Source organism: Cynocephalus volans, chromosome 4 (genome assembly GCF_027409185.1).
Source record: "Cynocephalus volans isolate mCynVol1 chromosome 4, mCynVol1.pri, whole genome shotgun sequence".
Taxonomy (NCBI): domain Eukaryota; kingdom Metazoa; phylum Chordata; class Mammalia; order Dermoptera; family Cynocephalidae; genus Cynocephalus; species Cynocephalus volans.
In genome coordinates, this window is record NC_084463.1 from 10,621,295 (window position 1) to 10,634,012 (window position 12,718).

Here is a 12,718-nt window from a genome sequence, read left to right on the forward strand (position 1 = left end):
CTTATTCTATTTTATGGAATGAAGTGTTGCCTGATTCTAGAATCACAAATAGAGCCGAGATCTTTAAACTTGTTGTAATTTTGTCCTTTGACATGTCAGAATCTGTAAAGGTGAGACCCAGGTGATCTTTTAAGTTTTATTTATAACTTTAAAAGTTTCCTTTAAAACAATTTGTTGGGAAAATAGAATAATTTAATCAGGCCCCCTCATCTCGTGGCAGGTTGGGGTGGTGCAGTATTCTTTGTGGGCAGGTTGTGTGTGGGTGGTTAGTGCGCCTGTGCAGCGCCGCCACCTAGGCTGGCTTTTACTGCCTCTGGCGGACATGCTTTCCAACTTATGGCTTCCAAGGACCTGTTTGCCAGTTACCTAGCTCATAGACCTGTGTGTAAGGGGTCTGGGGACCCAGCCTGGCGTGTGAGGGGTCTGGGGACCCAGCTGGTGTGTGAAGGGTTTGTGGCCCAGCCTGGAACAGGCTTGAGGGGTCTGAGAGCTCCAGACCCAGCCCTTGCTTGACAATTGGCCCATTTGGTGCAGGTTTACGGGCAGGTTAAAGAGCCCGATAACTGGCACAGTCGTGTAGCTTTACAATTGGTATCGCAAACAGGATTAAGAACGCTACAATTGGCAACACTGGCAGGATTCCGACATTAGCCCCAGTGCTACAATTTCTTTGGCAGCTGGCTGGTTGGGGATCCAAATCCCCAAACCCCTTGACCTTGGTGTTACAACACTGAACTATAACCAACTGAGCTAACGGGCCAGCCCTGACTTTTAAAAGGTTTTAAACACCGGAGACGACTCTAATGTGCTGTCAGAGTTGTAGTTCACTTGTTTAGACATCACAGAAGTATAGCTTAGATTTCAGACTTTATTATTCCATATTTTGTTCTTAAAAGATGTGGTCAAATGAAAGACCACGTACCTCTGCTAAAATTTTTGACAAATTCATTATCAAGTATTTTGGGGAAAGAAGCGCTTCCTCCAGGAGGGATAGTATTAATTTGAAAATGGCTAATTATATTTCCGTATAATTGGGCTCTGAAATAGTTGATCATCAGGTTCCTTGGGATGTAACTCTCTTCTGGAGGAATAGGAAACTTAGTGTCTTCCACATATCTTTGCTGTCTCCGGAATGGAAACCTTTAGTGGTCTTTCCAGATCATTTCAGATCTCTGTTACTGTTTCTGTGCTCCCCTCTCTGGGCTTCTGAGTGTGATTGCTTCCAAGGCGCATACTAGGACTTCTGTAGGAGATTTCTCTTTGGCCACTAAAGCTTTGCCTGCCCAGAAAAGAAAAGGAAAACCTGGGAGTTCAATCCCTGCATCCCCCACCTCACCCTGCTGTTGCTTAGCCAGCACTGACAGGTGTAAGTGAGAGTGTGCACTCCAGGATATCAAATTCAAGCTCAGTCCACTCTTTTCCTTCCCAGTTTCTATTGTGAGTTCTTCTGAAATACATCACTTGTACACAAATCCTTATCAAAGGTATGATTCAGGAAAACCCAATATAAGACAGTCAACTTTATGGAATAGTATCCTTTCTGTCAATATTAAAATTTGATATGGCTTTTAATAATATTTATATAGCTTTTCAGAAGTAGAGAACCAACTTTATTTATTCCCTATCTTAGGAAAAGAGTAGGGAAGCTACCCCTTAAGACACCGAGTCAGCTTCCCAGGAAACTTGGGAGCTCCTAGGGACCAATAGCTGAGAGGTGCAAGAGTCAGGAGTTCAAAAGGCAGTGGAAACAGATCGGAGGGGTCAGTGTGGGTTGGTGTTGGGAAACCCAAAAGGGGAACTAAGAGCAAAGAAAAAGAGTGGTGACATGAACAGAGGCCTGACATAACTTTCGAAGCATCTAAACGTTCACTGTATAATAAAATTTAAAACAGTTGCATGGAGGTTTCTGGGGCTGCACAGCATTCGCTTAGGCAGGCATCACGGCTGCCACAAGGTGGTGCTCTGACTGTACTCACGGCCCCAAGCGGGTTTTCTGGGAGCTTTGCAGTTCCCCACTCCTCTGCTCTCAGTCTTCACGGCTGTAACTAGAGGTCTGTCACATTCCAGCCATAGTCAGCCAACCTGTTATTAGTGCCAAGCCTTCCTCCTGGAGCAATGACAGTGTAAATTTCAGCCATGGCAGAGAGGGAACAAATACAGCTGTTGTGCATTTTAGAGTAATTGCTACAGGCCATTTGGAGACAGCTTTATAATAACAGCACTTATACAGACTTATGCAATACTTCACTTTCCTATTTTATCCCTCCTCAACATTCTTTTTCATCAACTTGTGAATCTATTCAACTTGTGTGAGTCTGGAATCATCTGTCCCCAATTTTACAAAATGAGGTTTGGGGCCCCCTGGAAAGCACCGTCTCATCTCACCATCCTGCCATTCCCTCCGCTAGGAGCTCTGTCGTCTCCGCACTCAGCTATCAGCACTCCGCACAACTGCCATCAGGAACAAACCTCTCCCCATCACACCCCACCCCCAAGTCTGGGCTCCTTGATTTCCCTCCATTTTCTCCAGTTCAGTCATCTGTTGGCATTTCTCTCATTGTATTCTAAGTGTTTCCTATCTGTCACTTCCACCCCAAGTCCCTTGAGCTTTCTTATTTTTATATCCCCAATGTCTGCCATAATTCCCTACATAGTGAGTGGATGAATGGATGAATAAATAAAACAAGCTCTAAAAGATCAAAGACCTCACCCCAGCAAAAAGATGGAAATATTCAGAAATTTAGACACGAGCAAGAACATCTTACTGGATGCTCTGATTGATGTATCCAGGCCTCTCCACGAAAACTCCTAAATGGGCTTAAATGTAAAAGTCCTGGGCCCCACAGTGAGCCACAGATCAGAGGAGAATCCCGCCACCTGGCACAGCAAGACTTCAAGGTCCACAATCTGTGCAGAAGGACTGAACAACGTGGCTTACTTCCTGAGTAAGAATAGCTGCCCAACACTGTAGTCGAAGCCGTCTCTTGGAACTGATGTAGTTGGGAGCATGAACAGAAGCATCAGGCTTCTGGGTTCCTCCAAGTTTCTTCTGTGTTCTATCTTCCTCCGGATTTTGGGGGACATATTACTCCCAGGGACCCCCCAACTCTGGGCCTCCTCTGAGAGAATCAAAGGGAAGCCCGATCCACCTGCACCTGTGTCTCACGTTCATCTTTTTCACCGCTTGCTTGCTGGTTCTGGAGCAAATCAAATAAAAGCAATCTTGCTCCAAATCTGAGTCGTCTTCTCACCCCTCCTTTTTGAGATGAGGGCGAAAGGATGGCATCTTGGATGTGGTTGTGAACAAGCTGAGCCCCTCTTGGTGTCATCTTTTTTTGATAAGCCAAAATTTATTTTCTTTCTGTTAATTCTCCCTTCCCTCTCTTCCTTCCATCCTTCTGGAACATTTAATGACCACTCACTGGGTGTCCAGCTCTGTGCTGGAGATACAGAGATGAATAAGACAAGAGTACTGTACCTTCAAAGTTGTCACAGAATTCTAGGGGAGATGGAAAAGTGAACTCGTAACACACTTGAATAAGTGCCCTAATGGAGGTACATATGAGGCCTTGTAGGATAAAGGGAGTGGTAGTCGTGTGCTAGTAGATGTTTAGCTGGTGGGAGGGGCCCTGATTTGTATTTCTTATACATTTGCTGATTGATTTGCTGATTTCCACGTGGCAAATTCCCCATCCTGGCTGATTTCAAGCTGCCAACCTTAAGCCACTGAACACAGAGTTGGGAAAGGATATTCACAAAGGGCTCTTTTGATGCAGTAGGAGCCAGCCCCAGCATGAGTTCACCCTCTCAAGACCCCGAGTGGAGAATCCATCCATGCTGTGCCTGGACTTGTGGCCTACAGAACTGTAAACTAATAAATGAATTCTGTGTTAAGCCACTAAGTTTGTGGTAATTTGTTATGCAGCCATAGAAAACTAACCCAATTCCAATTTTTAAAAAAATATTTTATTGAAGCTTAATTAATTATACATATTTTGGGGGTACAGCATTGACTACCATTGCCTGTGTACAACATGTGATGATCAAATCAATATTATTAGCATATTCATTATTACAAATTGTAATTACTCTTTGTGCCCCTTATGCAGTATCTTCCCAACCCCCCCTCACCCCACCTCTAGTAAACATAGATTTGTTCTCTCACTCAATTCTAATTAAACCCTTTTTACAGATGTGCAAACTAAGGCTTAGAAACAGTAAGCAGGGCTGACTGGTTAGCTCAGTTGGTTGGAGCACAACACAACCTTGTAACACCAAGGTCAAGGGTTCGGGGTTGGATCCCCATAGCGGCTAGCTGACCAAAAAAAAAAAAAAGGAAAGAAAGAAGCTGGGAGGCAAAAGGAGGCATGTCTGACTGAAAGGCCTGGGACCTTAGATGCTGTGCTCTGTGAATTCCCAAGGAAAACCAGGTCACATAAACCACAAGGGCCAGAGCCATGGAAAACTCTATTCCTTTGTTTGACTTTTAGGGAATAGAAAATGTGCATTATGATTAATAATGAAATTCTGAGCTAAAGGAAAATCAAATGTTGAATATGGTTTTGAACTTGAAGTGCCAACTCAGTAGTTAGTTTGATGTTTATTTCAGAAGACAAAGCTATGGAGTAGCAGAAATTTCATATGGGACTCTACTCACTAAATGTTTAAGTTTGGCTAGAGTGTCCATTTCTGCTTTTCCCCTCCAGCCTAACCAGATGTGCTCAGAAAATTTGGTTCCCCTGAATGTGTACATCTGTCAAAATTTCTGTCAATTTTAGCATGACTGCCAAGGGAGTGAACAAAGAGAGTTAGTGATTAACTTCAAAGAACTTTGTTGGAGAGGAATAAAGATATTTAAGGCCTATTTTGTGAACTAATTGCATTTGCATATTTATAGGATTTACTGATATAGCAGTAATTAAAAACTATTTAGTAGTCTTAAAGGACACATAACTCAGTTGCTGTTTGCATAATAAACACTTCCTTATTATGTTTGCATAATAAACCCTCTCCTCTTGCTTCTTCCAGAAGACATTGGTCCATCAAAGAGGCCCCATATCTTACTTGGAAATAATAGAGAGACAGTGTGAGGGCTCACAGAGATGTAACAAGGGGGCATCTGAAAGAAAGATATTTCTAGATACTTTCTTAATGCTGGGCCTGGCCTAAACTGCTGTCAGAGAATGGCAGATTCAAACCTTCGGTTAAGTCTTTGTTTCTTCTGCCAAGTGATATTACTTAAGCAGTATGAATGCCTAGTGCCTCAGGATTCCAAATTTTTGACTTAAATATACCGATCTGCCTGAAAGGCCTGAATGAGGGTCACCTCCATACTCATCCTTCCTATGAAGATGTGTAAGGGGACTCATCAGAAACAACGTGAATAAGAAGCTTTCTCTGGTTGAAAAGTGCCACAGTTAAGGAAAAGAGACAGTTTCCATGAAAAATTAAAGGCTAGAGTTATGGGTGATACCAAATTTAAAAGTACTAGGGCTGGCTGGTTAGCTCAGTTGGTTAGAGCACAGTCTTATAACCCCAAGGTCACAGGTTCAGATCCCTGTACTGCCAAAAATAAATAAATAAATAAAAAGAGTGGGCGCTAACCCATCTACCCTTCCTTCAGTTGGTCAAAAGCATACACTAGCAATCCAGCATAAAAAAAAAAAAAAAATACAAACCTAACAGTACTGAGTAAATAAACTAAACCCAGATGGGACAGTAAGGTTAGAAAAAGAAAAGATCTGAGCCAGCTGACAGTATAGAGCAGGGCACTCAAGGAAAGAGCAAGAAGCATCTGTGTATAAACTACTTTGAAGACAAGTCACTCACACAAAACCATTCCTATCTTGGCAGGATTCGTCAGCCAGTAAAGAGCTATAATTGGCAGGATCACCAGGCTGCTGTTAGGTTAGCTAATGAAGGCCGTAATGTACCTGTATTACACATCATTAGCAATGGCCTTCCAGTAACAGATGGACATCTGAGAAAGTGAGAAGAAAAGGGAAGGAAGCGTGTCTCAGAACGCCGGACTTAGAGTCATGGCTTACTAAAATTGTATTCATCGACATGAATACAATGTCGATCATCATCTCGACTCTGCCTTTGCGTAAAGGGAAGCTTCCCTTCCCATGAAAAGTGCTACCTACATGGCTATGCTGCCTGCAGCTGGCCTGCCTCTTGTCCCAACTCATCTCATAGGTGGAAGACCACAATTTGGAGAACTGATGGAAAGTGCGGGACTTTGAGGGCCTGATCAATCCTCCGTGAGCTCACCTCTTGATGAAGCCCGTTTATCCGCCCACCCTCTCTACAGGGTATTTCTCAAATAAATTTTCTCTAACTATGTATCAAATTTTTTCCACCTGGTTACCTTTAAATTTCTTTTTCTTCTGAAATGTACAGCAAAATCGGAAAAATAGTAGAAAGAACTCCCCACTGCCATCCCCCCAAGACCATGTGAAAGGAAATTACCTACATGATACCCCTTCGCCCTTGAATACTTAGTGTGTTGTTTTTACAAATCAGGTTATTCTTTTCCATAATCTCAGTACAATCAAAATAGGGAGATATTAACATTGCTACATTACTACCATCTAAACCTAATACCCCATTCGAATTTCACCAGTTCTCCTCAGAATGTTGTACACAACAAAATGATCCAATCCAGAGTCACATGTTGCATGCACTTACTTGTCATATCTCTTTAGTCTCTTTTTTGTTTGGTATAGTTCCTCAGTCTTTCCTTAACTTGCATAACCTTCACACTTTTGAGGAATACGTGCCTGTTCTTTTGTATGTCCCACAATATGACATTGTCTGGTGTTTCCTCCTGAATAGATTCAAGTTGGGAATTTGGTCAGGACTACAAAAGAAGAGGGGCTGGCTGGTTAGCTCAGTCGGTTAGAGTGCAGTGTTACAACACCAAGGGCAAACGTTTGGATCCTTATATCAGCCAGCCACCAAAATAAAATAATACAAAAAAGAGAAGAAAAGCTCCTGTATCTTCTCAATTCATCCTGTTTCATGGCACACAAGTCCCATTACTGGTGATGTTAATTTTCATCATTTGATTAAGGTGTTGCCTGCCAGCTTTCTCTATTGAAAAGGTTTTTTTTTAATCTTTGTAATTAATAAGTATTTTTTATAAGTGTTCTGTGCCTCATCAAACTTTCACCAACTAATTTTAGCATCCATGGATGTTTCTTGGATGAGTTAGTTATTATTATGAAGATTCCACCATCCCTTCCACATTTAGTAGTTGACATTCTAATTTAAGGAAAAGCTTTCTCTTCTTCCCACTCATTTATTTATTTAAATCAGTATAAACTTGGGCATTATTATTTTATGTAGTGGGTCATAATTTGTTGTGATCATTATTGATCCTGATGCTCAAATTACCCCAGATTTGGCCAGTGGGAGCCCCATTAGACTGGCTCCTATGTCCTCTCCCCATCATTCTTTTAGTACTTCTTTTCTTTCTTTTTTTTTTTTTTTTTTTTTTTTTTGTCTTTTTCGTGACCGGCACTCAGCCAGTGAGTGCACCGGCCAGTCCTACATAGGATCCGAACCCGCGGCAGGAGCGTCGCCGGGCTCCCAGCGCTGCACTCTCCTGAGTGCGCCACGGGCTCAGCCCATAGTACTTCTTTTCTTTCTGATACAACAAGATGTTCTAAACTTCTCTTATAGTCTCCCTGCCTCAGCTCTGGTATCACTCACTTCTCTGTTTCTTCCTTTAGGTGAGAAAGGTATTTAGAAACTATGATCTGGGCACTGGGTGTGCTCACTACTATTGGAATATCGCTCTCCCAGGCCCTCTAGTGGACAGAGCTAGGAAATACATGTATGTAGGAGCCTGTGTATTTGCATTTATTTCTGCATTTAGTTATATACACTGAAAACCATGAGTTCACTCTAACAACTCCAAAACCAACTCCACACCACAGGGTTTATTCTAGTTTTCTTCCCATATTTGTAACAGTAGGAAGGCAATTAGGCAACATTTTATTCGTCAATGAAAATCAGGTGGAGAACTTGATAGATTCTAAATGAAGGGGCTGAGTGATTAAGAAAATAGGAATCAAGTATATAGTTCCCCCCTCATTTTGCTCCATGAAAATTTATCTCAAACCTGTGCCTCCACAATGCCATTTATAATGAAAAGCAGTCAGATGTTGGAAATGCTATGAAATTTGGTTCTTTGTTTCTAGAGCATTCAGGGGGTCTACTAATGGAAGATAGAGTTATTGTATAGAATTATGCATCCTTTTCCCTAATAATGAAAAACAAATGGATATTCAATCTAAAAGTTGAAAAACATTTATTGAATAATGTTAAACCTTAGTAGTTCTCATGTTCAATAAGCCTAGAAGCATTCTCTTTTAGGTACTTTCTGAATTGTGGGCAGTGAAAATATATGAAGCATTTCTATTTATCAAAAAATCAATGTTTCTTTTAATTAAAGGGACTTAGGAAAAACAAAACCAAAAAAAATGCTTTTCCCAATGTGTTGTTTACAGTTGTTCTTCATTAGACAATACCAGATTTCCATTAGCTTTGTGTAATCCGAGAGTCTAGTAACCACTGTCAAATGCTGAAGATGTTACTGCATAAGTCTGATTTAGAACAGCTATTTGGATCTCAATTATTAATGAAATTAGTGTCCTGAATGTCAGCAAGAGCATTGCCTTAGGTAAAGGCTGCAAAGGAAATCATATTAGTGTGGAATTTCCTCTCCTTAGAGGCTCCTCTTAGATTACATGATTCACTTAGCTATCTCCTGTCAGGGAAGTGGACATATTGGCCTCGATCTGATCCTGGGGAAGAACCAAAAGGAGAAGTTAAGGGGTTTTGAGAGTTCTGAGATGGCATCAATTCCAAAACCTTTGTATTGCTTTAGGTCCCACTGAGTGTTTACCAAATAGCACCAGTAAGGTTGGCACAAACTGGCAAACAGAGAAGACAGAATGGAGAGGAGGCCTTTTAGGAGAAATTCAGCAGCATTCTATCCGGCAGGCAAGTTTGCATTTCTCTTCTTTGAGACCTTCCCAGGAACGCCAGCAAGCGTGATGGCCTGTCTGTGGCCCTGCATCCTGGTGGCTGCCTCGGGTGAGTCCTTTCAATCATTTTACTAGGCATTGAGTATTAGCTCTTAGAAGCTAGGGATGCTCTTTTCATACGTGTGCTATAAAGCTGCTCATGAGTGTTCATTTTTATTCATCATCTGTGAAATGCCAGTCCTCTGAAGCTACATGGAGATCAATGGTTTGTTTCTGACTTTGTTCCCACAGTTACAGATACGCATACATGTAGCGTCACACGGTGGGACTTTTACACATAGCTGAAACTATGCCCTGATAAATCTCTGCTTCTCTAGAAAGCAAGCTCTCTGCAGCAATTTACATTGAGAGTTTGGGACATTCTTTTCCAGATTTGCTTTTATGTGTGGGTAATATATATATATTTTTGTCCAAAATAGCCTTGGCTTCATTATAAGCTTTTAGCAGTCCAGAGAAAGAGTCCTTTAGATACGTCATGGCTACAGACACCTGTATATTATTTTGGTACTAGAGGCTTTGATATATACAGGTAATGGGTATATCTCTACAGACAGGTACTCTAAACTTGCAAGTTTTGAGGATACAATTGTTCTTAAAAACACTTTCGAAACTAATATATTTTTTTCTAAATTTTTGGAACTATACTTCCATGGTGCCAGTGTTAACTCTACTGAATTACAGTTTGGATACAATTGATTCATAGTAAATGTGCATAAATCAAGAATTTAAGTTTATGATAGTATTCCCCAACATCCCACTTTCTTGAGGGTTTTCCTAGAGTTCATATCTGAATTCTCAAGTTTTAAAATGTAGCTGGAAGTGGAATGAGTCCATTACAGAGATGAGTAAGGAATTTTATAGCCAAGAAGCTGAAAATGATTTTTTTATTGGGTAGGGAAGAAAAATAGCCACTTATCATTAAAGTATAAAAATCCTGAATGTTGAACTTAAAGGATAAAAGCATATCTTAATCATAAAAATAAAAATGGAGGTAATTTCATTAAATGCCAAATGAGTTTCTTAGCAGAAAATAATTATGAACACTAAACTAAGATAAAACAGAGAAATGAAGGTAAGAAAACAAAAGGAATTCTTCTTAACAATACCTCCTTCTAATGTTTTGTATTATGCTTGATTTTTGTTCTAACTGTAGCAGAAATTGTGTCTAATAAAGTGCTTTACCAAAAATCATAATGAGGACATTTGCTGCAGAAAAAGCTGCCCTTTTGGAGTTTTACTGGGTTAATATCAAGATGATTTATAAATAAAAAAGCACCGAACCAATCACCAATACTTGGCTGCTTCCTGGAGGCAGTGTGCTGGAGTAGAAGGAGGTCTGGAAGAGGAGAAAGATCTAGCTCTTAACTGCACTACTCACCAGCCATATGACCCTAGGCAAGTCAATTAATCTCTTAGAGACTCAGTTTCCCTATCAGTTAGCTTTATTTTGGATATTCATGAAGAGCATATAAGATAGCATTGGGAAATTGTAAGGTGCAAGGCAAATGTGAGATAGTATTAACCTGAAAACACACACACACAGAAAATAACAGTCTGTTTCTGCCTAATAATGTACACCATGCAACATGTCAGTCTTCCTTTGGTTTTGGTTACTCATTGCTGTTGCTAAGATTCCCAGGGAGCCAGGTCAGTGTAGGTCATGACTAAGAGCTTGGGCTTCATATCCAGACCAGCTACGTTTGAATTCCAGCCTCCTTTACCTGTGAGGTGTATGACCTTGGACAGTACTAACCTCACTAACTTGTATTTCCTCACCTGCAGTTATAGTGCACTACTCATAGAAAACCTATCTCACAAAGTTGTTGTGAATATTAAATGAGATCATTCACATGAAAGACTTAGCCTCATGCCTGGCATACAGTATTCAGTTAGTATTGGAGATTCGATATTACCACACACCTAAATCTCTATTTCTTTGTAACCTCTCAGATCCAAGTATAACTCTCCTATGATCTTAAACACACATGCTAACTAAAGCAAGAATAGATCGTTTCATCAAAGTGCCCCCAACACTTTAAGATAGGTGTATATGAGCAAGTAGCTCTTTAAAACAGGGAAAACAGAGGAATAATTATATTGTAGTCTTATCTTCTTTTAAAATCTCTTTTCATCTACAAGTGCTTCATAGCTCAATCCCTAACACATTTCAGAAATCTTACAAGTGAATTATTTGAAGCTGATTATTAGCATTCAGGGAGGCAGTGTTTCCATGGGTCTTTTCTGCGTCTGTTGATAGCGTCCATCAGTGTCTGTTGAAACATCCCTGAACCGTGAGTCATTTAGTGCTTGTGTGAATGTCACGTTAGCTTTCAAGGGGCATAATTTACTGTTAATTAATGGTCATTTAAATCCTTAATCTCTCTCTTGTAATTGATCTTTCTCCTCAGGCAAATTTGCATTCATAGAAGAAATGTAATTTATTATTTCTTCCCATCTTAAACAAAGGACTCTTTCCGCTTTTGGTTTATATAAGTACACTTCTGTTTCCTTATTATTTTTCTCTTTTCATTGCTTGTTTCTTTTTTGTTCCTAGTCCTAGCTTCCAAAACTTTCTCTTTTTACCCAACGACTTTAATACATTCTGGAAAATATGTTTATCCATAGGGAACCTATGAATGGTTTCTTAGAAAAGACAGCAGAGGGGAATTTGAATCTTTATAAGTGGAGGGTGCAGGGAACTCACATTCATTTCTCGGAATTCTGTTTTAACTACATCTCAGGTAGTTTCCTGTTGAAGCATGCATATTTCAGTGTTTCCCCAACTGAGACTTGAATTGGGAGCTTCCAAGCGAGGTAAAAGTGAAGCTGCCCAAAGCAAAGTTTGCAGAAAAAGCATTGGGACAGTTTCGCTTTGCGCTCCTGACTTCTCTTCCCTGGGGCACGCCAACGAGAAATGTTCTCAGGTAGAGAGATTCACAGCACACTATTTTGACAATAACAGTTTACAAAAACCCTAAAAATGATGCCCAATGCAAGCCACCCACCTAAGTCCTGCACGATTGAATAGCTGATGCCATTTTAGGCATCTTCTTGGGTGAATAGTTAAGATGTAAAAATGCTCATTAGATTCCCAGTTCTTATGGTAATGAAAGTGAATATTCCATTGCCCACAATGAGTCTTGAATTGCACCTCCAGCATCGTTGTTAGCATTTTGGTCACATTGACATTGATAAATCATAGAAATTGCTGCCTGTGGCAGCAAGTGACATGACATCATTCATCAAGAAATGGGTATAAACAGGATTGTCGCACAGGGAGAAGCCATCTCATTTACAGTTTCCTGCTGGATCCCTCATACCTTCAGCAGCTCATCAAAATAACCATCAAAACCACTGAGAGCCCAGGCCAATTCACACGCAGGACACTACAGATAGATTTCACTCACGCACCGTGTCAGGAGGTGTACAATTGGCTTCAGTCCAGTGACTTAGTGAAGCTTTGAATCCCCTGAGGGCTGGCAAAGCTTGTGAACAAAATATCTTTTTGCAATTCTGAGAAAGCCCTCACTGATTTGTCACTTCCAATTGTTGCTGCTCATTTCTCTTGCTTCTTTTCTCCTGGCCTCTCCTCCCTCTGCACCAATCACTGTTTCCCTGCAAATCAAGATTCCTGAGATGGAGGAAATGGTTGTTCCCTGGAA

The 12,718-nt window shown here is 40.7% G+C and overlaps 1 protein-coding gene across 1 annotated transcript in view; it reads left to right on the forward strand.

Moving 5' to 3' along the window:
• Window positions 1–8,963: 8,963 nt before the first annotated feature.
• The window catches only part of HTR3B (5-hydroxytryptamine receptor 3B), a 34,131-nt gene continuing 30,376 nt past the window's right edge, over window positions 8,964–12,718 (forward strand). The window contains exon 1 of the mRNA XM_063093310.1: window positions 8,964–9,105. Within this exon, the coding sequence (XP_062949380.1) occupies window positions 8,964–9,105 (142 nt within the window). The remainder of the gene's footprint in view (window positions 9,106–12,718) is intronic.